General features: G+C 35.8%; 1 protein-coding gene and 1 pseudogene across 3 annotated transcripts in view; one reads left to right on the top strand and one right to left on the bottom strand.

Annotated features, from left to right (window-relative positions):
• The window catches only part of SCFD1 (sec1 family domain containing 1), a 105,672-nt gene that overhangs the window by 35,504 nt on the left and 43,289 nt on the right, over positions 1-26,879 (bottom strand). For 2 of the 3 annotated variants that reach the window (XM_054448284.2, XM_054448286.2), the window contains exons 11-15: positions 22,309-22,448; positions 19,337-19,427; positions 18,693-18,766; positions 17,630-17,711; positions 3,869-3,965 (exon numbers count right to left, since the gene is read on the bottom strand). In XM_054448284.2, the coding sequence (XP_054304259.1) occupies positions 3,869-3,965; positions 17,630-17,711; positions 18,693-18,766; positions 19,337-19,427; positions 22,309-22,448 (484 nt within the window). The remainder of the gene's footprint in view (positions 1-3,868; positions 3,966-17,629; positions 17,712-18,692; positions 18,767-19,336; positions 19,428-22,308; positions 22,449-26,879) is intronic. The other variant, XM_063651498.1, reaches the window with a different exon arrangement.
• LOC134738137 (ubiquitin-conjugating enzyme E2 C-like) lies at positions 4,235-9,585 on the top strand (annotated as a pseudogene).

Here is a 26,879-nt window from a genome sequence, read left to right as displayed (position 1 = left end):
CCTGGTACTTTTCCATTTCCTTGGCCTTCCCTTTTTGGTGCCCCAGCTAGAAAGCTTTGGCTTTGGTCACCCTGCTTCACTGAGCACTTCCTGCCGTAACTGCTGCAACTATGATCAACCAGCTAGAGGACAAAGGGCAAAAGAGTAATGAGGGTTGTCCTACCCGCTTAGGACCACAGATCCTAATATACAAGAGGAAGGTTCCCCTCCCTCAGAGTTTTAGGGCCTGTGGGTCCCCGAGTTTGCTTTTAGTATCTTCAGCATCTAGCACAGCCTTTTCTAATAGTAGATACTTACTTTGCTTAAAGAACAGCTCCCACTCTTCTTCAAGGGGAACACTGCTACAGTGTTAATAACTGCCTTAGAACATCTGCTAAGGTTTTAAAGACCAATCTGATGGTAAAGGCTGGGGAGCATACTGATGGTTATAATGACATAACCACAGGGAAACCAAACTGAAATTGTTAGCATGTGTCCTTTACAACTATGATTATTCTAAAGCCTGTAGCTACAGCTTGGAACCTCTTGTCAAACGTACCTCTCTCCTTTGACTGCTGCTTTAAAGTCAGAATTCCCTTATTGAGTAATCTGATGCATTTTAGAGAAAAGTTTTAAGTACAGTTTGGAGAGCTTTCGTTCTCCCTGAAATTTTGAGAGTAAGATGCTGACCTGCTGTCCCATTACCCCCAAATGTCAAAGACATTCTCTAACACAGCCTCAGTAAAACAATTAGCAAAATGTGATATTAACACTGACACATTACAAGGATGTGATATACTACATGACACATTCACTACCATTTAATCCTCAGATCCTATTTCAAGTTTTACCAATTATGTCTACAGTATATTTTATGGAAAAAGGATCAATTTCAGAATCAATGTGCCACATACAGTTGTCATGCCTCTTTAGTCTTCTTCTGTATAAAACAGTTCCTCCATTTTTCCTGACTTGCATGGCCTTGGTTACTTTTTAAGACTATAGGCTGGTTTCTTCCTAGAATATCACACAATTAAGTTTTGTCTAATATTTCCTCATGATTAGATTTAGGTTATACCAAGGCAAGAATATCACAACAGCGATGCTGTGTTCTTTGCACTGAATCCTACTAGCCCTTTACCTCTTAGCCTTTCCTGAGCTCCTTCCTTTCCACAATCTGCTTAGTACTTTCCCACTATTTTATGTCTCTCTACTGATGACGTTCACTGTGGTTCACTAAGTGCTTCTCCACTGCACCGTTACTTTTTCTTACAGTTAATAAGTATTTTGTGGGGAGGTATTCTGAAACTGCATAAATATCCTATGAAATTTCAATTTATTCATTTATTATGTCCACATGGACTCTTGGCATCCTCTTTTATCAGTGGGTTATAATCTGTTATTATTTATTTTGGTGCTCAAATTGTCATTATCTGGAGCCTATTCAAGCTGACTTCTGGGTTCTTTTGACAAGTTCCATCATTTTTGGAGTACCTTCCTTGCCTTCTGACACAACAAAAATGTTCCAGACTCATTTTGTACTTTTGCTCCCTGCCCCACCTCTGGAATCAGCTACCTCTCCAAGGAGTCCTAGTGGAAACTGTATTTATAAGGCAGCATCTTTACTAGTTGGGCATTGCTCCTCCCAGGCCCTTTCAGTTGGCAGAGTTACCGAATACGTGAGTGTACACCCCGCCCCCCCGCAACATACAATCTATATTTATTTCTGTATCTGAACAGATATATAGTGAAAACACTAAGTTCACACCAACACCTCTAATTCCAATCCAACACTACAGGGTTCACTCTAATTTTCTCCTTTTCTATATTTATAAATTCCTTCTCTGACAATGGGAAATTGGGCTTTCTTCATATTATCCAATATATTTATTTAGCCAGTCCCCTGTATATAACAAATATCCCATCTCTGCTTCCATCCCCTTGCTGCATGGATGCCCTTCTTACTTCACTTGAGCTCTGATTTCCTGCAGTGAACCCATCCACATACCTAGACATACTTCTCACCTCACCTAGGCCCAAGCTGGTTTATTCCTGTGCAGGGGTCACCCTCCTCAATCTGTTATGGTTCTCACACACCTTGCTAGACTACTCCCACATGTGGACACTCTGCTTTCCTTTCCTGAACTTTGACATCTAATGCCAGATTACTAATCCTCCCTCTATTCCATGAGTGGATGCCCTTAGTCATCTTGCTCAGGTTCCAACATCTTATTCTGGACCGAAGTGGCACTAGACTGCTACTTTGCAAGAATGCCTATCTTGCTCTATCCTACTTAATATCTTTAGGGATAAATCGTTTGAGAGAGGGGAAAGCAATAAGCAGGACTGACTGCCTTTCTGTCAACATGCTTTTTTTGTTTCAACTTTACTCGAAAGTTACTGTAAATAACAAGGAGTAGCTCAGAAATGATAGACTTATATAACTTCTTGAATTTCTTTCACTGTAAAATGCATATACCTTTAAAATGCTATGTTCTCACCACAAATCTAGCTTTCTAAAAGTGTGAGCAATACTTATGGCATCTCAGATGTTTGTATAAATAGAATCTTTAATTATAAAACAGTTTGGACTTTTAAATTATTTTCTAATTTGGATTATAGTCTAAAATTCATACCAAAACTATAACTCAGAAACCATAATTATGCAGCTTAAATAGCTTATATGCAAAATGGGTCCTAGGCTTTCCATTTGTTTTGGAAAAAGCTGAGATTTGAATTCAAAACTATTCTGAAATGATCTACAGGTCTCTAAAGTTTAGGGAATTTCAGAGACTAAGACTCTATGTAGATCCCACAATCTTTATAATTAAAAACCACAATTGGATTACATTAAAATTTTTTTTACTACTCTTGCCTGTGGTTTTTTTTGTTTGTTTGTTTTTGAGACAAGGTCTTGTTCTGCCACCCAGGCTGGACTGCAGTTGTGCGATCATAGCTTACTGCAACATCGTACTCGTAGGCTCGAGGGATTCTCCGACCTCAGTCTCCCAAGTAGCTGGGACTACAGATGCATGCCACCCTGCCTGGCTAACTTTCTTCATTTTTTTATGTGTATATGGGGTCTTGCTTTATTGCCTAGGCTGGTCTCAAACTCCTGGGCTTAAGCAATCCTCCTGCCTCAAGCTCCCAAAGTACTGGGATTACAGGCATGAACCACTGTGCCTTGCCAGTCTTTACCATTGTTAAGTGCACAGTTCAGTGGTAAAAAATACGTTTATATTTTTTTGTTCCCTTCATCCCTCCACCTCTCTCCCTTTCCTGGCCTCTGGTAACTCTATCATCATAAGATCTACTTTTTAAACTTCCACATGAGTGTCTTTCTGTGCCTGGCTTCTTTCACTTAACATACTGGCCTCCATAGATCATATTTTCTAAGTAAAAATAGTTATATTTTAAGAAAATCTAACATACAAATATTTAAAGTGATTGGCCATAGAGTTCCTTTAAAAGTAAACTCCCTAAACATGTAAAACACAATTTAGTTTTAGATACATCTTTTCAGGAAACTGAGGGTAGACCAAAGTAATTAGGAAGCGAATCACTTAGAGACACTTGCTTTGAATGTTATACCTTCAAATCTTCCTGGAACCAGCAGAAATTAAGCTTTACATATATCACCTTAAACAAGTGAATATAAAAAGTGCTTAAATACTATCAAATAAAAGTTCAATGAAATGAAATGCAAATTATTTTTCCACTGTAGGAACTGCTAAGTTATAAAATTTTCCCAGAAAATAGCTCATTTAATTATCTTGATATTAGCACTGACTGTCAGAAAAACAACAATTCTATTCAAAGTTTACTCAATTGAAAATGCTGGTTTCATCAGATATGAAACTTACATTAACCTCAAATTTTTGGTACATACCATCAGGGTCTGATATTATATCTAGAAGAGATTTATCCAGAGTAGTTTTGCTCATTATTTTTTCTTCATATTCAAAATATACATCCAATTTTCTTGCCTGTTTCAAAATAAACATTAGATAAGAATATATTAAGTCATTAAAATACATAATGGTCTACTCACCTTGTAAATTGCTATTTTCTATGATCAATTTTAAGATATGTTCTTTGAGACAGGTCAAAAGTACAGTTCAGAAGTACCAGGCTGAAGTATAGTGGTGCAATCTCAACTTCCCAGGCTCATTCCCAACTCAAGTCTCCCGAGTAGCTGAGACCACAGGTATGTGTCACCACATCTGGCTAATTTTTCTGTATTTTTTTTATAGAGATGGGGTTTTGCTATGTTGTGCAGGCTGGTATTAAACTCCTGAGCTCAAGCAATCTGCCCGTCTCAGCCTCCCAAAGTGCGGGATTACAGGTGTGAGCTACTGTGCCTGGCCTTCATTTCTTAAAAGAATTTAAAATGTCTTACTTTTGAATATATATTTAATATAGAAAAAAACCAAGATTATTTTGTTTACTATATTTGATGGATAAATTCAGCAGTAATTCTGCATACCATACATATATTAGCAAAGATAAAAACACAATTCTTACTTATTGTATTAATTAGTTACTGGCATACAAATCATATTGCACTCCATGCAAAATTCATGTCAGGTGGTCAAGTTATGTTTACTGTTTTAGTGTGCAAATCCACATACATTCACCTTAACTGGATGGAAAGTTACTTTAACTAAATTATTGTCCTTCTTGTTTTTTTAAAAAAACTTTTTCCTTATTAGTTTTCCTATTTAATATCTTGAAGTTTAAGATAACGGAAACGTAGTAAAACTTTGCTGTGTGAGACCTTTCCTAATTGAAAATTTTCTGGATTAAAATTATCCAAATAAAGTTAACATATTAAGATCCTCAAAAGCAAATAAAAATGATCAAATATCTCTTAAGTTATGCTTCAGATAATTCAGATACTATTGAGGGTGTTAATAATCAAGTGGGAGTGGAAACCATTCATGAAATTATAAAAACAATGTTTATAATTAAGGTTGTTAACAATCAAAGTGGGAGTGGAAACCATTCATGAAATAAATTAGGATTTATAGTAATACCAATGTAAAACCAATATACAAATATACAACATAAATACATTATGCTAAAAGGCAGAATGAAATAAATAGCCAATTGAGGAGGAAGTGATACATTTTGAGTTGAAGTTTGAAAGTGATTTAGGGACATAGATATAGTTCATTTCAGTTACACAGATCATGCCAAGGCACAACAAGGTAGAAACATCTAAATAGTAGACTAAGGAGTGAATTTCATATATGGAGCAACAAGAAATCAGAGTCCTTTCACTGCCACTCCCTTGCAGTGGCACGCAAGGCCAAAGTTTTATAGATGAAATATCCAGATAGTTCAAAAATGAATACAACATAAAAAGACATATACTGAGAAGTCCTATTTTTCACCCCTGTCCTCTTCCACCCCATTTCTACCTGCTTCTATAGGTATTTTCTTGTATTATTTCTTCTAGTTTTTTAGAGTTTCTTTGTGCAAATATCAGCAGAGTCTGTATTCTAATATCTGCCTCCTTTCTGACCAAGAAGTATGATACTGTACTTTTCTGCCCTTTCCTTTCACTGAACAATATATTCTACATCAGCATGTAGAGGATTCCCTATCAGTGAGCTCTTATCTATGAAATCTCCAGCCCTTCATATTCTTCAGACTCTCTGATATAGGAACTATTTTAGCTACTCTATAAAGCTAGTTTGAATACTAAAATTGATACGATGTAAAGTCCTAGAAATGAGAAAGTCCTACCAATAATACTAAAAATGAACAAAAGAAATATAAGAGATTCTAGGAAAAAGGCCACAGTAGTGGCTGTGGGAATGGAAAGGACAAGATGAGTATTTAGTAATTTACATGAGAAAGGATATGGGATACAAAGTAGTGAAAGAAGAAAAAGAAAACTTTGGGGAATGACAATGATGATACTAGGAACTGTTAATGTGAATATTAGCTTGGGAAAAGCTGTTATCTGCAGAGTGAAGTCAGGAATGGAATGGGAAAAGTGCTAAAATAAGGTGTTAAACTAACTTTCAGGCCCTCTGATCCAGCTAACCTTTTCTGTTTTATCACTATTCACTAAATTCAGTTTCTGCTAGTCACATCAAATAGTTATTTCATTAAACTTTAACTTGTCATTAAATACTGTGTTTGCTTTTAATTCTCTAGTCTTAGGCTCAAGTTATTCTCTCAGCTTTTGCAGAATATATTCCTCCTCTACCATCTACTCAGTGAATTCTACCCATTCAACGTCTACCTTCTCTGTAGCTTTTCTACAACTCTTCCTTCAATCCCTACTCTCTCCCCTTTCTGACCCTCTCCCAGTCTCCTCCTTGGCCAAAATAACTCATTACTCCTTTATCTGTGTACAACAGCACTTTACACACATCATCATCATAACAAAGATCACAGTATATTACTGTCCTTTGTTTACGTGTCTTTCTAAAACGGTAAACTCCTTAGAGCATGTTTAATTAATTGTTTAACCCTAGGAGTCTAACACCACCTGGCTTATAACAAGCACTTGCATTTGTTGAATTTCGAAACCAAGAACAGGGCGTATACAGACCAAGTAATCATTTTTTAAAGTCATGAAAATAGATGACTGAACTTCCAGAAGTGGAAAATGTAAAGAATCTAGTCTTTTGTGACTGAATACGTAAAACTCAGTATGCTAAGGTGCGGTGGCACATTCCTGTAGTCCCAGGTACTTGGGAGGCTGAGGTGAGAGGATCGCTTGAGCCTTGGGAGTTTGAGACTAGCCTGGGAAACATAGTAAGACCCTGTCTCTAAATAAATAAATAAATAAATAAATAAATAATTTAAGTATGCTAAATGCCATAGCAGAATCTAATTTCTGGAAATATATAAATCAGTAAAAAAACATGGCTCACTGACTTATGTAAGCACAGGCATTTGGTTCATTTTGCTCTTTTTGATGTAGTAACTTACTTATTAACATCAACTTCTAATGAACAATGGAAATAGGGTCCAAAAACAACTTAATGTGATTGGTACTAGGTAGGGGGTTTCTTTTTGAGGTGACAAAAATGCTTTAAAATTAGATTGTGGTTGCAACAACTCTGTAAATATCCTAAAATCCATTGAATGATATGTTTTAAATTGATGAATTGCAAAGTACATGAGTTACATCTCAACAAAGCTGTTAAAAGTAACAGCCCTTTAATATACTGATTATGAGGGAGCACCATCCAAGAGGAAAAGGAATGAAGTGCTATACAGATTTTCTAACCTGCATAAGAGAACTAGTATCTCTTCAAGGCACCTATCATGTGTAAGGCACTTTACTTACAACTATGGCTTTCAAGAGTTTTTAAAGAGAGAGCCTCAGGACCCTCTTTCTCAAACCAAATCTTCTGCAGAACCCTAAACATAAAATAGACACAAGTGATCCATGAAATGTCTCCATACAGCTCTAGGGTACCAGAGAACAGTGTTCAAAAATTACTAACTTACATTATCTCATTTAATTCTCCAAATAACACTATGAGCTAGGAATTATTAACCTCATTTTAAAGATGAAGAAACAGACATACAGAAACATATATTTGCTCAAGACTACCAGAGTAGAAATAGTACAGAGCTGAGATTCAAATACAGGTCATACTCTAATGTATACCACAGATAATAGGGAAAATTACACTACCCTCAAGAACAACTTTATTGCTTCCTTCTACAGGCCTTTTCTCAAATTCTTGAAATGAGAGAAAACACTAAGAGAAGCAACTTCTGTAATTCCAAAGATTAATTCTTCTTCTACAACATGGGCTCAAAAGAGAATACGGTTTGGGTAATAAGAGTGACATAAAAAATGAACAAATTAAAAATACAAAACAAAATAACAAGGTCAAGATAATAAACTGAGATTCTTCGGTAGCTTCAATAAATATTAAGAATAAATGAGTAAAAGGGGAACATTCTAGACAATCAAAAGCACTATGCGTGGAATATAGATTATATATAATGAACACAAACTCTGAGAGCCATGCATTTCTCAAAAATCCTTTTAGAAGGACATTCTATGGCAGGAATCTCATTAAAAAATTTCTAGTGCTTTTCTCCAAATTTCGGTCATCAGGTAAACAATCAGACTGATTTTACATTCATTTTTCCGTACACTGCCTCAATTTATATTATATCAAATTAACATTAACATGCTGTGCACACATACACACATATACAGATTGTGTAAGACATCTGACTGGCTACAGCCCACAGGGTTTGGAAAGAACAAAGGAAGGGAGCACTTTCTAAAACTAGTTTGTCCCTTCTCTCACCAAAAGGGAATAATCTTAAAACTTAACTGACGCTAAAGTTGGACACTGTGGCATGCAACTGTAATCCCAGCTATTCAGGAAGCTGAGGCATGAGGATCACTTGAGCCCAGGAGTTCAACAGCAGCCTGGTTAACATAGTCAGACTTGTCTCTAAAAAAGAATTATCTGAGAAGTACAGGTAGTACACATCACTTGCTTTTTGAAAATCCATAACCTGGGACATCTGCCAGACGACCAAGAAAGGACACAAAAGAAATTCCCTTTTCTTTCCTCTAAGTAATTGCAGGGATTTTTCCTTCTTTTGACTATTTCTCTCCCCAGTCTAGCTATAGACACTACTGTTCTGGAACTCTATTCGCTGCTAGCCATAATTCCCATTTCTTACCTCAGTCTAATGACTGGGTTGATTAACAAGTCTAGAGTGATACTTCTTGGCTTTCCCTTTTCTTCAGACCCCAATTCTATCCCCAATAACCATTCAGCAGCGAAAAGAAAGACAAGAAGGGAGTAAAGAGTTATACCTCCTTTCTACCAGTAAGAACTCAATATTCCTTTCTCCCTACTTCTCAGGAGGTACAGGGAATGATAAACCTTTCTATGTTGCAATGCTACGTTAGGAATATTCCAGATTATGAATTAGATAGGGTTTGTGAGACAGAAACCTACCTACGACGTAATATCTACAGGAAAGTATACCCGCACAGTTGCAGTCGTGAGCTCTCCAAGTTCCCGTCTCTCTGCCAGCACCGCCTGGATGGCCTCCCAAAATCGCGACCCAGCCGCTACTAGCATCGCAGCCTCCCAGAAAGGAGCAGAGCCAAGCTGGGGTGCCGCTGGGGGTCCCGTGGGCAAAAAAACAGGAGCTCATGACTCATGATGTGTGGCAACAAGGGCATTTCTGCCTTCCCTGAATCAGACCACCTTTTCACATGGGTAGGGGCCATCCATGGAGCAGCTGCCACAGTATATGAAGACCTGAGGTATAAGCATAAGCTCTCACTAGAGTTCCCCAGTGGCTACCCTTACAATGCACCCATGGTGAAATTCCTCACACCCTGCTACTACGCCAGTGTGGACACCCAGGGTAACATATGCCTGGACATCCTGAAGGACAAGTGGTCTGCCCTGTATGACATCAGGACCATTCTGCTCTCCATCCAGAACACCCTCCATCTCCAGCCTACTAGGAGAACCCAACATTGATAGCCCCTTGAAAACGCATGCTGCCAAACTCTGGAAAAACCCCACAGCTTTTAAGAAGTATCTGCAAGAAACCTACTCAAAACAGGTCACCAGTCAGGAGCCCTGACCCAGGCTGCCCAGCCTGTCCTTGTGTCATCTTTTCATCTTTTTAACTTTTCCTTAGATGGTCTGTCTTTTTTTGTGATTTCTGTATAGACTCTGTATCATGAGCTGTGGTATTATTTTTGTTTTTGTCTTTTAAATTAAGCCTCAGTTGAGCCCTTGTGATGTATATTAAATAAATACATTTTGGTCATTAAAAAAAAGTATATCTCAAGCTACAATGAACTCAGAACCAGACTTTTAGAATATCACCTACACCTAAGCTGAAGACTGTTTATATTCTAGCCATTCCTGTTTTTTCTTACTTCTTCACGTGTTTAATTCCTGCCATCTTGCAGGGCTGTATTTGGATATCCAGGTGGGTAGCACCAGTAATGCTGTATTATAATTGTCTGTGGTTGGTATATGTCACTACAGTAAAAACTCCTTGAGACTGCTTGCTCATTATTGCATGTATAGTGTCCTGCAAGATAAATGGAATTCTCCAAAACTCAATTGCTTTGTATAATATAACAAAATAGCTGGTTAATTTATTTTCAGTTATTCAGGTGTGCATTTTGTTGCAATTCACACTGGTGGGTTTGCCACTACATGCATGGGTTTGTCAATGTGAAAAATTATGTTACAAAACATCAAGATGAACCATAAAATTGTATTTAAAGGCGTTCTATGATACAAGTGGCTGAAAATATTTACTTGTTGGGTTTCCAAGCTACAGTGAACTTAGCTCATGTGCCATAGTGACTTAGGAATCCTGAACAAAATTCATCTTTTTACTTTTACCTCTCTTCTGTGCAGATGGGACAGTATACTATCAAGGTGAGAAACCTGGTTATAGCTTCAATTTCTACAACCGACTGTCAATCTTACTAGTTGGTTATCTCATTTCCAAACATATGCATTTTTTCTCTCAACCAAAAACACTGAATTTCTAGCATTCCAGGCCCAAATCAGAATGTATAACCTCAACTTGTTATCTAACTCCTATCAAAAGCCAAAATGCAAACATGATATTATAGATTATTCAAAGAATATGCAATCTTTCCACTCTAGATACTAAAAATTCGATTCTTAGTTTAAGAACAGGACGTATACAGGGAACCATTAGACGGTGATAAACTTAGACTTGGCTACCTTGGTAACTCATAGAACTGCTCTCATTGAATTGTATTTAATATTATATCCCTGGCTTTCATGAAAGTTGCTATATGAAACAGTCACATGAAATCTATAAGGGTAACTGATATCATTACACGACTTAATTTATTCTAGATAATGCCCAATATGAGCAATGTCTTTTGTAATGTGATGCTAAGAAATGGTTTGCTTAGAATAAAAAAACAGAAAATCTTTCTGAGAGAGGTTTTTTTATCTTAATCATCTCTCTCTTTTTTATCTTGGTTGCGAGAAAATTCAAAGCCAAATTTGAGAATTAACATTATAACTATTGAGCTTTTACTGAATTATTTGTGGGCTTTTATTGGATTGTTTTCATTCTATGTGCTATTTGAGGGAGCTGCCTTAAATCTGTTTTAGAATATGAACATAATATTTAATCTGTAAATTTATCCTATGTATTGACTTGTGCTAAAAATATTTAAATTCAGACTAAAATGATCTATATAAAAAATTTAAAATGTACACAAAGTGATCTTTATAGATGGCAAGTATAAAAAATATAAACAGAAGTGACCTTATTATCATGAAATACTGAAAACTGCTTTATATTTCTATGGTATTTGTAAACTGTTGTCTTGTTTTTTATGGCTCTCAGAAATCACTTAGTTTTAATTTATTCAACCAGTATGTTGAGCGCTTTTTTTTTTTTTTGAGAAAGAGTCTCACTCTGTCACTCAGGCTGGAGTGCAGTAGCACGATCTCGGCTCACTGCAACCTTTGCCTCCTAGGTTCAAGTAATTCTCATGCCTCAGCCTCCAGAGTGACTACAGGTGTGCGCCACCACATTCAGCTAAGTTTTGTATTTTTAGTAGAGATGAGGTTTTGCCATGTTGGCCAGGCCGGTCTCCTGGCCTGAAGTGATCTGCTTGCCTTGGCCTCCCAAAGTGCTGGGATCACAGGTGTGAGCCACCGCGCCTAGCTGAATGTTGAACTCTTAAAAGATATACTTAGAAAAAGAACAGCAAGTTAAATCCAAAGTAGGCAGAAGAAAATAAATAATAAAAATTAGAGCAGAACCAGTGAAATTAAAAACGGGAAATCAACAGAGAAAAATCACAGACTATAGAGGTTCCCTTCTACTCTCTGTTGTTATTTTTATTTTTTATGAGATGGGGGTCTTGCTATGTTGGTCAACTGGATTTGAACCCCTAGGCTCAAGAGATCCTCCCACCTCAGCCTCCGAGTGGCCGGGATTACAGGTGAATGCCACCAAACCTTGCTTAGTTGTTATTTTTCAGTTTAAATTATTCCTAATCCTATGGTTACTCCAAAGGGATTACAAAAGAGCAAACCATTCTCATTGAATTTTAGTAGATAATGTTTTATGGAACTACAGCATGGTAGAGAGAACATGGGACTTAAAAACCCAAGTTAAAATTCAGGCTTTGGTAGATGGTCTTAAGGCAAGTATTCAGTATTTCTGAGATTCAACTCCTCTGTAGAATGTGGGAATATACCTATTATGTTAAATATCTAATGTAACAGTGAAAAAAAAAGTTCATTCTCCCTTTAAAAGAAAAAAAAAAACCCCACATCCTATGTTTGTATTTTCAGCCAAGGATTAGTTCTGTTTCTCTGGGGAACCCTGGCTAACACAGGTTGTTTGCTTTCTCATTATTCAGTTTTGAGATGTCTTTATTCCTTTGAATTTAATCTTTATGAATCTTTTAAACTGGGTCTTGCTAAATGACAATGCTTCATCCTCATAAAAGTAGGTGTTAGGGAAGTGAGAGCCAAGAGCAAGAGAAAGTTGATTTCATACATTTTTTTTTTGAGATGTAAAAGTAGTTCCAGAAATTCACAGTAAGGAGTTGAAGGATATTCCACTCACTGAAGAGCTATCTTTTGTCATACTTGCAATAAAAAACAGAACAAAACAAAAAACTTCAGATTCTCATAGTAACTAATCTTATTTTGAGATGAGAAGAGATAAAAGACAAGTGATACCTCATCCACTGTGAACTTTCTGATACAGAATATATTTTTCCTCTGTCTTGAAGAAAAGACACCAAGGTAATAAGAACTTTCACTTGATATGTATACTGGACGAGAGATCATTTTAAACAAATCAGCACAAAATCCAGCCAGAGAAATGTTCTGACTTCTAGTTCAGTAAAAGACCTCTAATGTGATCAGGAGCAATAGTGATCAGTTAATCAAAGTCAGTTAATGTTAATAACAAAAAAAAGTCAGTTTATGTGAAGAATAAAACAGGATTTATGTTGTATGTTTAACTTAAGACCTAAAATACACAGTCTGTCAATCACTGATCTATGTCCAAGACTTCTTCTTTGAGTACAGAGATTCAGTGACTGACATTTTTTTTCTTTCTTGCATAAAGCACACCTATCAGAAATCACCTATGATTTCCAGGTTCAGTTCTTTGGGAGTGGAATAAAAAATTTTAGAGACATTGCAAAGCAATTTCCATACAATATAGTATTTTCTGAGGCTTTCCAATCTTTTATGGTTAAGGTTTTTTACCCACACCTAATTCAAACAATATTTAAACCACCATGTTCACTGAGTCTAAGATGTGCAACTTAGTTTTATAGAAACAATCTTCTTTTCATACTCATACAACTGACATAAATGCAATAAAACACAAATAACTCATTAGTAAGCAAAAAAAAAAAAAAAAAAACCACAAACAAAAAAAACCAAAAAAAAAAAAAGCCCAACCGTGAGAGCAGAAAAAGGCACAGGATAATAAGGAAATTGTTATGAGTTGTCAACATGTTAATAATGTGGCTACTGGCCACTATGGTTTACAGAGGGCATCAGTTAATTTGGTGTGTTGACTAAGTGGAGATCAGTTAAGAGAGTTTCTACTTTATTTTGAAAGCTTATCTTCCCCATAAAAATATAAGGCAGTTGAACCAAAAAATAAAAATAAAAAGTCAGTCCTCAGAAGGAAGACTAGTGAAAAGCTAGCATTGCCAACAAGGGTTAAGCCTTCTTTAGAGTACAGACATCATCACCTAATCAGATGATGTCTTTAGATCTAATTCAGTCCCTATAAGACTGTCTATGAGAACAAGTGAAACAAAAATGAGGATCCAGTAACAATTAAGCCTTGCCTCACAAAGTTTATTGATAGCTTATTCTTTACCAGCTATATCCGGTTGGTTGGAGCACTGAGATGTGGGTGTTTTTCCTCTAAGGTGGAAGGTGTGAACACTGGGGGAAAGAACACATGACACCATTTCTCTTTCTCATCTCATCAACTATGCCTTACAAGTAGGCTTCTTTTCTTTAGGTATCTGGAGCTAAAGAGTACTTTATTCAGGTTTGCTAAATAGGTGAGCTAAGAATAATTAAAACAGGCTGTCTACAAATTATGTAAATAATCCCAGAAGCCATTCTCTAACAACCAGCAAGTGGGAAAGTTGCATTTGTATTAGGGATGAAAAAACAACTAAAGAAAGGGTTTAAAAATATAGATGACTCAAAACAAATGAGTATTCAACAATTTATTCTTTATTAGACCCAAATTACCCAAATCACTAAAATCCTCAGAATATCAATAAAGTGAAAATGTTTCTTAAAGTTATGACAAACTGGTGTGCTCTAATTTTCCACCAAAACATCAATTGCGGGGTAACTGCCAGGACTTCTAAAGAGACAAATTTCTACTTTAGAAAACAATTGAAGGAAATGTAAGAAGCGGTTATACTCTAAACAAAAGAAGAAATATGTAAAACTAATACAGTCAAATACTAAGAGAAATGCTGAGACCTCTGCATGACACAATCTTCTAGCTAACAAAAAATATTTACGGCCAGGCGCGGTGGCTCACGCTTGTAATCCCAGCACTTCGGGCGGCCGAGGTGGGTGGATTATGAGGTCAAGAGATGGAGACCATCCTGCCCAACATGGTGAAACCCTGTCTCTACTAAAAATACAAACATTAGCTGGGCATGGTGGTGAGTGCCTGTAGTCCCAGCTACTCGGGAGGCTGAGGCAGAAGAATTGCTTGAACCCAGGAGGTGGAGGTTGCAGTGAGCTGAGAGTGTGCCACTGCACTCCAGCCTGGTGACAGAGTGAGACTCTGTCTAAAAAAAAAAAAAAAAAAAAAAAAAAAGGTGCTTAGGTGAATACATGTTCACAAAGAAGTAAAGCTCAGATGGTCAAGAAATTCTGGTGAAGAGAGAAGAGATTATGGAGCAAAATATTTCTTTAATTAACATTAACATAGCCAGCAGTAGATGGTGTAACATAGTAATGGTATAAATAAACATGCCACTTAGAAGTAAATATTATAAGGATGGAAATTTAAGAGTTATGAAAAATTATAAGAAGAAATTCTGTAACTAGAAATAATGAGAAATAATGAAAACAATACAGTTTATCTGTTACTTTTGACAAGGAAGAACTTAAAATATTTAAAATAAATATGCTTCTTTATCTAGGATATAAAAAAAACTTTTGATTTTTAATTGGGCTTCTTAGAATGACCCAACTAGGAGTAGTGTGTTCTACAGATGACATTATTTTCCCTCTGTAAAGCGAATGTCCTCAATAGCACACTTTGTTTAAATCAGATCTTGTGATGAAAAAGGATCATTAGCAAGATAATGATTCAATAATATCTATTTTTCTGGCTGGGTGTGGTGGAATGCACCAATAGTCTTAGTTACTAGGGAGGCAAGGCAGGAGGATCCTTGAGCCCAGGAGGTTAAGGCTGCAGTGAGCTATGATCGTGCCACTGTACTCAGCCTGGGTGACAGGGAGAGACCCTGTCAAAATAAATAAATAAATGAATAAATAAAATCTATCTTTTACATAAAATCACTCAATATCTTGAATGACAGATTAGTTTCTTGGCATAAGATGCTCTGCCAGAGAATTAGCAACCCTAAAGGGAACACTTTCTTTTATAAGACCAAGAGGTCTTCAAGTAGAATTGTTTAGGTCGGGCATGGTAGCATATTAAACTATCTCAGACAGATGGCCTCTGTTAGCAAAAACTGATCTGAAAAACTCACCTAAAATCATTAGTGTAAAATTATAATAAGCACCATAAAAAATTTCATAAGTAAATTATGTCTTATAAATCATTTTTCACCTAGACATCTATAATAGTTGTCTTCCAGTTCCACTTTTATTTCCAGAACTCCCTTATCCTCCACAGTCTTCTTTATTTTAAAACATAAATCAGATCATGTCATTAACCTCTAATGAGTTATCATACTTAAATTTCTACTTTTTTTGATTCCATATCGTACCATCACTCTTTCCCTCTTCAATAGAGCACATTTGTCTTCTTCTAGGTTCTCAAACACACCGAATTTGTTTGTCGTAGGACCTTTGCACTTCTTATTCCCTCTGCCTGGCATGGTTGGCCCTGAGATCTTCACTAATTGGCTCCTTCCTGTGATTCCTGTCTCAACTCAAACATCACCTCATCAAAGGTGATTTCATTCACAGACTTACTCCAGAGTAGGCCTCTCAGCCATTCTCATATCCCATTGCCTCACATCACCCTACCCTGTTTTTATTGTTCTCATATCACTAAAATGACTGAAGTTATCTTGTTTTCTAATTTGCTTACTCTGTTTACTGTCACTACAATATAAAGCTTCAAGAGAACAGAGAACTTGTCTGTCTTGTTTACTATAGTATCTTCAGGGCCTAGTACAATATACATAGAGCCACTCAATAAACATGATTGGATAAGTAAATTAACCAAAATTTTCCCAAACTATAAGCTCTAGTCTCTGACCTGAAGGAAATTCTCAATATAGCTCTCTGTTGTATTTCACCTGGTGATATATCTATATTATCTATATCTGTATCTGTATCACCTCCACAAAAAACAATGACCTCAGGTAAACAGATCTGAACAGCCTTTTGCCATTTCACAAAGACGCTACATATAGAAGTGAAAACATCAGCAGAATCACCTACAGACTGCAGTTCTGTTTCTATTCCTGTATGAACCTGAAAAATATCAAGTACCAAGATGTGAAACAAAGAAAAAAATTAGGTTGTTGGCGTAATAGAAATTATGCAGGTTTAAACTGCATGCTGCATGCTGCCCATTATCTATGTTAGTGCCTTTCTAATGCTTTTGTGGCTTTTAAAATTATTTAAATAATACCTTGAAGTCCCTTCTCAATAAATTCCAGGTGTTATCAACTTCTCTGACAGCCAGCAATTATATTCAGTTTTTTAAACAGTTTCAAATGCATCATATAAAATGGAAAGGAGGGGTCAATATTAGCCAAGTTTTAGCATATGGTCAATCTGCCACGGAAATTCAGCTCTAAGTGTGGAGAACAAATAACAGCAGAATACTGAAGGACTGATTAAGTAAGCTGATAATGGGGCAATCATGAACATGGTAATGAGAAAAAGAACTATAACGATATATAGAACTCCCAACATATTTGTTTCAAAATCACAGTTCAATGATAAACAGTAAGAAGCTTCGATGTTAACAGATTCACCTAAATTAAAAAAGTTCAGAACAAAGTCACATAAATAAAAGTGATGTTATTAATGGATATTTTAGATGGAACTCTGGTAAAAGAGATTTCCAAATCTGTATTACTGATGCTGAGATACAAGCCTACTATTAATACAGTAGTATGTACAGCGGCAATATTGAGGCAGTGCAATATAATAGAAATATCATAGATTCCCACTTCTATTTACTAAACATGTGACCTTGGAAATCACTTATCTTTCTGGATTCCTAGGTTTCTTTATTTGCAAAAAAATAACTATAATACTTGCTGTCTTCCATAATTATACTTCATGTTACAGTGGGGGCTCAATAAGATAATGAATACTAAAGCATCTTACAAAGTATAAAACCCTATGTAAATGCAAGTCATATTGTGGGGGGAAAAAGTTAAATTTACCTTTATATGTTCTAAAACAGCAGTGGCAACATTTGTATGGAGATCAATAAGTCTTTTTTTCTCAAGGAGTTCTGGCAAAGAACTGCAAGTATCAAAAAATTAAATATTAACCAATAAATTTTCTAAAATGATAAGACTTTATCCCATGCCTGGTGTTTCCCCTGTGGAAACTCAGAACAGTGAAACAGTAACAAGATGACAAGTTAAACTATCAACTAATTTCATCTCTAGACTTGAACACCTACAGTATTTATTAATACAGGTGAAATGCTCATTTTAAAATAATCTGGCTCCCAAATATCATTATTTCTATCATTTCACTTTCTGATTCCAAATTTTGGAGGTTTAAATAAAATCAAATTAATGGAAACATGCTTTATCTGTATTTCTAAAACACATTTCTTCCCTCCTTCTTTTTTTTGAGACAGAGTCTCTGTCACCTGGGCTGGAGTGCAATGGTGCTATCTTGGCTCACTGCAACCTCCACCACCCAGGTTCAAGCGATTCTCCTGCCTTAGCCTCCCAAGTAGCTGGGACTACAGGCGTTGCACCACCACTCTCGGCTAATTTATTTATTTATTTTTTTAAGTAGAGATGGAGTTTCACCATGTTGGCTAGGATGGTCTCAATCTCTTGACCTTGTGATCTGCCCGCCTTGGCCTCCCACAGTGTTGGGATTACAGGCGTGAGCCACCGCGCCCGGTCTCCTCCCTCCTTAATGGCATTCAAAGTACAGAAAAAACTGTTTAACTTTTAGTTAAGAAAACAGTATCAATAATAAAATTAAAATTGCTTGCCCTACTTTATCATTAATAGTATTTTCCTCATAAAATTACCCCTATTACACAGTTCTAACTGGTGAAAGAATAATATCCTATATCTAAGAGGGAACTAAATCAGCTTAAACATTTAGTTAAATACAATTTAGTTCTTTAAATTCAAAGTTATATTTGCTATTGCCTACAGTTTCCTACTAGTTAAAAACATTAACAATTTTTTAGTTAAAAAAAAAAAAAAATCCTATCAACAGAAAGACTTCAAAGAGGATATACTGCTCACTTACCTAACAGCTGATGTTAGCTTAGCGGTATTGTCAGAAAGCATACTTATGGCTCCTTCATCTTCCCCTTCTAGTCCCTTGTAAAGAAAAAAGGTCTCAATAGCTACTCAAAAATCCCAGGCCCAAGCATAAAAATCAACACATTCCTAAGATTATTGATATACAGTAAGATTTTTAAGTCATCTAGAATAGTAATTCTCCTCCTCTGAGGTGCAAGCATATATATTTTAACAGTTACATAAAAGTTCTAGTAATCGCCAGTCTAATGGTTAGATGTCTAAATGATCAGCTGGCATTTTTGGATAAGGAGACAGGCCCAGAGACGTGCCACAGGTCACATAGTAATAAATAGTAGAGCTGAAATCTGAAGTTACATCGAAGTATGGTAGAATGAGCAGCATTGGAACATATATCTCTAAAATGATGCTACATTATATATTTTTTCAAATCATATTTATATTAAGATTTAATTTTTTTCTCTTCTCAATATTTAGATTTCTTTTTGACCACTTATGCAAGTTGAAAATATTTTTGTTATAAAAGCATTAAATGGCCTTCAATTCTTATAAGGAAAAAACCCAAATCTCTTTATCTAACAGGTAATCCTCCTCTTTCCTATAATTCCTAGAAAGCAAATACAATCTTACCATAATGCTTTTAAGTCGTTTGACCTCATCTTCCTGTGCTCTGTAAGATTCTAGTTCTTGCTGAACTGATTCTGCAACTTCTGGGAATGGACTAAAACAGTATTGCACAAGAACTATGAGGATGACATTAAAAGACCGATTTTTGTGTAAATTCTAAAATATATACAATGAACATTTATTATTTTAAATATACTTATTTGGACTTAAATATATGTTATATATAACAAAGGCAGAAAAGATTCAGCATAAATACAACTACATATCTTTCTGATATCTATATAATCCTATTTCTTTAAAATGCATATAATACTTATACATCTAAAATTTAAATTTCATTTCTATTTTTCATTAACAGTATCATACATTCTGTTCACTTATATGTTTTTAGAAGAAAAAGTAAAATATTTACATGACTGAAAATCAATGGAAGACAAGTCATGGTATATCAAATATCAATTAAATATTCCTACCCAAATTAACATGTAACTTCAAAGGGTCCATGCAACTACAAAGATAGCATTTAAAAATATCACCTGCAAGTAACTGTGAAAAAATTCTTGTAACTCAGAACTCATAATATCCCAGAACACTACTGGTAAAAATAGCACTTGGGCCACAGTTTTGGTGGCCTAATACCTGATGTCTTCTATCAGGACATTGTGGTTTAGCAGTAACTTACACAGACTTTAGGCAGAAGTGATCTGCAATCATGAGCAGCTCAGGTAGAAAACACTGTACTAATCTTGACAAATTCTAGGTGAATACATGTTGATCATGAAATGTTTCTTAAAATGAGTATTTTTCATCTACAGCCTAGGGGGAGGCCAGAAGCCTTTTCTCCTTTAAGAAAGAAGAGGTCATGTCTCATTAACAATGAACAAAAACCTTTCCCCCCTTCCTCAGCTCTGACATCTGAAAATACCTCACTAATAACGAGCACATTTTATCCAATGGAGACTAGCAGAAAAGACAGGAGCTCAGAAGGGATTCTGAGGAACATAGTCCAATTTTACCTCATAAGCACAGGCATTTACTCCAGCGCCAGCTGAGTCTAAATAGCATTGAGGCCTCAGCATTGCACTGGGGAGTCAGAACCCCTTGTTCCACCTAATTATAATGGAAACTTCCTTTACAGGCAAGCTCTCACCCTCTCAGGGCCCTAGCTTTATCTGTAAAATGTGCGGGTTGAACCGGATAATCCTCAAAATCTCTGATATCTTTAGGTGATATCTTTAGGTCTCAGAGTTAACAGAATAACTGCTCACATTTATTAAGTGATTTTACTATACATCAAACACCATGCTAAGAATTTATCTTTTCTTTTTTTTAAGATGGAGTTTCGCTCTTGCTGCCCAGGCTGGAGTGCAATGGCGTGATCTCGGCTCACTGCAACCTCATTTAATCCTGATGAATCTGTTGAGGTAACTATCATAACTTAACTATTCAAGGTTAAGTCCAGGCGCTTTATGGTCTGCAAGACCTGGGTTTCATCCCTGGCTTTACCAACGAAAGCTGGATGACTTGGGCAAATTACTCCTTTAAATTCATTATCTCAATCTTCTTAACAACCTTCTGAAATAGGGCAATAGGTAGAATTATTATCTCCCTATTTTACTGATGAGGAAACTGAAGCTCAGAGAGGTTTAAGTCACTTGTTTATGTTATCTCCAAGTGTCTTTGTGCCCATGTTACTATTGTATGTAAGATGCAGAGCAAAAGAGCTATTCCTACTTAATGAATATGAGGTTAAAATTCTTACTATTCAACTGACCTCTTAAATCGTTCTTAAACATATGTTCTAAAAAAAATTCAAAATTTCCATATTTGAATACAGAGAATTTTTTCTTAAGCTTTTCTCTATTAGGGAATGCCAACTTCAAAATATTCTGTATTCTCTATAAATAATGCCTCTCTAAAAAAAAGTAATTTCTTGTACTTCACCATTCTGGAGGGAAATGTAGATTATGGAATTCCAAAGGGAAGAGTATTATTTAAAATCAAATTAATTAAAATTAATTAAAATAGTACCTAAAACTGCCATAGTGAGAAAGAGAAAGACAGTGACTTTTCTCTGCAGAGAGAAAGTCAAATCTTTGTTATGGTGATTTGATTTTCCAGCTTAAAAAAAAGTTGTAAGTAAAAAAAAGATAAAACATATTAAAAACCCAGCATGTTGAACCAAGTCTATATTCTACTTCTCTTTAAACAATAAATATAAGCCCAAAAAGAACAGCTATATCAAGGACACACACACATTTTGAAATATTTTTGAAAAATCATATTTTCATAATTGGTGATGAATAGTATTCTTTTTCTCTGAGGAATAATATTTTTGTTTGTTTAGAATGATTGCTCTAGCCATAATGATCACTAGATAACTTTTATAGCAGTAACTGAGCCCATGAAGTACCCTAAACTTTAAGGGGGCATAGCATCACATGGGATATGTATATCTGCCCACAGTAAATCACATGGCAATTAATGCAGTTTTATCACTCATCATTTCTAACGTACTTTGAATAAATTTCTAGGCTTCAGGCTTAGGTACTGTCTCCACAAGTATCTAAAACAAGTTTTACATGAGGGTAACATGTAACAAAAAGGAAAAAATCACCCCCAAAAATCACAAAAGCCAATTTAAATGAAAGGCAGAGATGGTCTTATAGAGTCAGTGGAGACAGCAACAAAATTGAAAAAGACTATCTGTAATATCTTCAAAATCATATGGGATGATCTCATTGAAAGGAGAAGCGGTCCCTATAAAACAACAATTAACAAAAAACAACTTAGGAATCAGTGAGAAATGGAGAAATAAAGACAAATATCTATGGACTATCTAATTACAACCCCCACTCATTGGGTGAATGAACCTGCATGACCCTTTTGAATTTTTTCTCAAATTCATTAAGGTGGATGACACCTTAATTTCTCTTTAAAAAAATGAATCTTTTACTTATTGATATTTTGCTTACCTTCCTTTATGTTTTTGCCAAAATTTATCAACCGGAGTTAAATCATAAGACTTCTTGTTTTTTCTCTTTGGCCTAGCACCAGCTGGAGAGTTTTCCACTCCTGAAGATTCTTCCAAATTAACCCTGTTTAAATGGAAATCCTAGGAAAAAGTAATCTTGTGTTAAATAACTGTTTCCTAAGTCTAATAAAAATAGAATCTTGTTGCCCTTTCTAATGTTTCCAAGGACAAAATATAGATCTGAAATTTAAAAGATCTCCCAATCTTTTGTTACATACAAATATAACTCTGTTTCTGTATTTTAATGAAAGTATTAGATGTATATTAAAATTTCAAACAAGAAAAAGAGAAAAACATGTTAATATGCTTGTGTATCCTTCTAGAAAAACATTGATGCATATAATAGCACATATACATCTCTTAATTTTATTTTTTAAAATGGGATTACAGTGTACATGTTACATCTTTTTTCATCTAATAATACATTTTACAGCTCTTTCTGTATCTGTATACGTACATTTACTTCATCTTTATCGTAACTACACAGTAGTCCAATGTTTGGCTAAATTAACTTATGCAACCAGGCCTTCTGATGCTTGGTCATTTCCAGTAACAAATGTTATCTTAAATATTTTTTAACTCTTAGAGAGTCAACATTCTGATGTGTCACTTTGAGTGATGAACTGCAATTTTAAAAATTACAACAGATGCTACAATAATAAGTGATGCCCCTCTTTCACATAAACTTCAAGAGTCAGGCCAGTAGTTGCTAAACTTTCTTGCCTGGGACTAATTTTATTCACGTGAGGCTTGATTTTTGTACCCTTTCTGTAAAAAAAAACAAAAAACCCCCCAAAACGCAAAACCAAACCAAACAAAACCCACAAAAAACCATTAGGCAAAAATAAAAGTAAGTATCTTTTTTCTTTCTCCCAACTTCTTGCATTACATCTATGGGTTCCCTCACAAATAGCAGCATTTTATGGTTCAATGCCAACTAAAGAATAGTGAGAGATAAAACATGGCTATCAACAAGTAAATGACTGATGAAGAAGGAAGATACAGTATGGAGAAATTATCCAGCATGACTGAAATATAATTATCTTAGTTCTAAGGTATCTGTATATATTTTGAATTAATGATTATTCTAGGTCTTAGCAAATTAAATATACTGAATGCAATTCAATCTCCTTTAGATAAAACAAGGTTATCAATACTGACTCTATGTCCTTAACATAAACCTTGTAACTTTCTCAAATAAATCTTTTATAATAGTTTATTTCCTTGCCATTTTTCTCTTTGACATAAAAAGCAGGATTTGAAAAATTACAGATGTCTACATACCCAGTAATGGGATCGCTGGGTCAAATGGTATTTCTAGTTCTAGATCCTTGAGGAATCACCACACTGTCTTCCACAATGGTTGAACTAGTTTACATTCCCACCAACAGTGTAAAAGCGTTCCTATTTCTCCACAGCCTCTCCAGCACCTGTTGTTTCCTGAATTTTTACTGATCACCATTCTAACTGGCGTGAGATGGTATCTCATTGTGGTTTTCATTTGCATTTCTCTGATGACCACTGATGATGAGCATTTTTTCATGTGTCTTTTGGCTGCATAAATGTCTTCTTTTGAGAAGTGTGTCTGTTCATATCCTTTGCCCACTTTTTGATGGGGTTGATTTTTTTCTTGTAAATTTGTTTACGTTCTTTGTAGATTCTGGTTATTAGCCCTTTGTCAGATGGGTAGATTGTAAAAATTTTCTCCCATTCTGTACGCTGCCTGTTCGCTCTGACGGTAGTTTCTTTTGCTGTGCAGAAGCTCTTGAGTTTAATTAGATCCCATTTGTCTATTTTGGCTTTTGTTGCCATTGCTTTTGGTGTTTTAGACATGAAGTCCTTGCCCATGCCTATGTCCTGAATGGTATTGCCTAGGTTTTCTTCTAGGGTTTTTATGGTTTTAGGTCTAACGTTTAAGTCTTTAATCCATCTTGAAGGAATTTTTGTATAAGGTGTAAGGAAGGGATCCAGTTTCAGCTTTCTCCATATGGCTAGCCAGTTTTCCCGTACCATTTATTAAATAGGGAACCCATTCCCCATTTCTTGTTTTTGTCAGGTTTGTCAAAGATCAGAAGGTTGTAGACGTGTGGTGTTATTTCTGAGGCCTCTGTTCTGTTCCACTGGTCTATATCTCTGTTTTGGTACCAGTATCATGCTGTTTTGGTTACTGTAGCCTTGTAGTATAGTTTGAAGTCAGGTAGTGTGATGCCTCCAGCTTTGTTCTTTTGGCTTAGGACTGTCTTGGCAATGCAGGCTCTTTTTTGGTTCCATATGAACTTTAAAGTAGTTTTTTCCAATTCTGTGAAGAAAGTCAGTGGTAGCTTGATGGGGATGGCGTTGAATCTATAAATTACCTTGGGCAGTATGGCCATTTTCGCGATATTGATTCTTCCTATCCATGAGCATGGAATGTTCTTCTATTTGTTTGTGTCCTCTTTTAGTTCATTGAGCAGTGGTTTGTAGTTCTCCTTGAAGAGGTCCTTCACATCCCTTGTAAGTTGAATTCCTAGGTATTTTATTCTCTTTGTAGCAATTGTGAATGGGAGTTCACTCATAATTTGGCTGTCTGTTATTTGCGTATAAGAATGCTTGTGATTTTTGCACATTGATTTTATATCCTGAGACTTTGCTGAAGTTGCTTATCAGCTTAAGGAGATTTTGGGCTGAGACAATGGGGTTTTCTAAATATACAACCATGTCATCTGCAAACAGGGACAATTTGACTTCCTCTTTTCCTAATCGAATACCCTTTATTTCTTTCCCTTGCCTGATTGCCCTGGCCAGAACTTCCAACACTATGTTGAATAAGAGTGGTGAGAGAGGGCATCCCTGTCTTGTGCCAGTTTTCAAAGGGAATGCTTCCAGTTTTTGCACATTCAGTATGATATTGGCTGTAGGTTTGTCATAAATAGGTCTTATTATTTTGAGCTATGTTCCATCAATACGTAATTTATTGAGAGGTTTTAGCATGAAGGGCTGTTGAATTTTGTCAAAGGGTTTTTCTGCATCTATTGAGATAATCGTGGTTTTTGTCTTTGGTTCTGTTTATATGATGGATTATGTTTATTGATTTGCATATGTTGAAGCAGCCTTGCATCCCAGGGATGAAGCCTACTTGATCATGGTGGATAAGCTCTTTGATATACTGTTGGATTTGCTTTGCCAGTATTTTATTGAGGATATTCACATTGATGTTCATCAGGGATATTGGTCTAAAATTCTCATTTTTTGTTGTGTCTCTGCCAGGCTTTGGTATCAGGATGATGCTGGCCTCATCAAATAAGTTAGGGAGGATTCCCTCTTTTTCTATTGATTGGAATAGTTTCAGAAGGAATGCTACCAGCTTCTCTTTTTACCTCTGGTAGAATTCAGCTGTGAATTCGCCTGGTCCTGGACTTTTTTTTTTGGTTGGTAGGCTATTGATTACTGCCTCAATTTCAGAGCCTGTTATTGGTCTATTCAGCAATTCAAATTCTTCCTGGTTTAGGCTTGGGAGGGTGTATGTGTCCAGGAATTTATCCATTTCTTCTAGATTTTCTAGTTTATTTGCATAGATGTGTTTATAGTATTCTCTGATGGTAGTTTGTATTTCTGTGGGATCGGTGATGATATTCCCTTTATCATTTTTTATTGTGCCTATTTGATTCTTCTCTCTTTTCTTCTTTATCAGTCTTGCTAGTGGTCTATCAATTTTGTTAATCTTTTCAAAAAACCAGCTCCTGCATTCATTGATTTTTTGAAGGGTTTTTTGTGTCTCTATCTCCTTCAGTTCTGCTCTGATCTTAGCTATTTCTTGCCTTCTGCTAGCTTCTGAATGTGTTTGCTCTTGCTTCTCTAGTTCTTTTAATTGTGATGTTAGGGTGTCAATTTTAGGTCTTTCCTGCTTTCTCTTGTGGGCATTTAGTGCTATAAATTTCCCTCTACACACTGCTTTAAATGTGTCCCAGAGATTCTGGTATGTTGTGTCTTTGTTCTCATTGGTTTCAAAGAACATCTTTATTTCTGCCTTCATTTCGTTATTTACCCATTAGTCATTCAGAAGCAGGTTGTTCAGTTTCCATGTAGTTGTGCGGTTTTGAGTAAATTTCTTAATCCTGAGTTCTAGTTTGATTGCACTGTGGTCTGAGAGACGGTTTGTTGTGATTTCTGTTCTTTTACATTTGCTGAGGAGTGCTTTACTACCAACTATGTGGTCAATTTTGGAATAAGTGTGATGTGGTGCTGAGAAGAATGTATATTCTGTTGATTTGGGGTGGAGAGTTCTGTAGATGTCTATTAGTGCAGAGCTGAGTTCAAGTCCTGGATATCCTTGTTAACCTTCTGTCTTGTTGATCTCGTTTAAAATTGACAGTGGGGTGTTAAAGTCTCCCATTATTATTGTGTGGGAGTCTAAGTCTCTTTGTAGGTCTCTAAGGACTTGTTTTATGAATCTGGGACTTGTTTTATGAATCTTGTTTTGCTCCTGTATTAGGTGCATATATATTTAGGATAGTTAGCTCTTCTTGTTGAATT

This window comes from Pongo pygmaeus, chromosome 15 (assembly GCF_028885625.2).
Source record: "Pongo pygmaeus isolate AG05252 chromosome 15, NHGRI_mPonPyg2-v2.0_pri, whole genome shotgun sequence".
Classification (NCBI taxonomy): domain Eukaryota; kingdom Metazoa; phylum Chordata; class Mammalia; order Primates; family Hominidae; genus Pongo; species Pongo pygmaeus.
Note: the sequence above shows the minus strand (reverse complement) of the source record. Positions and strands in the feature narration are given on the sequence as shown.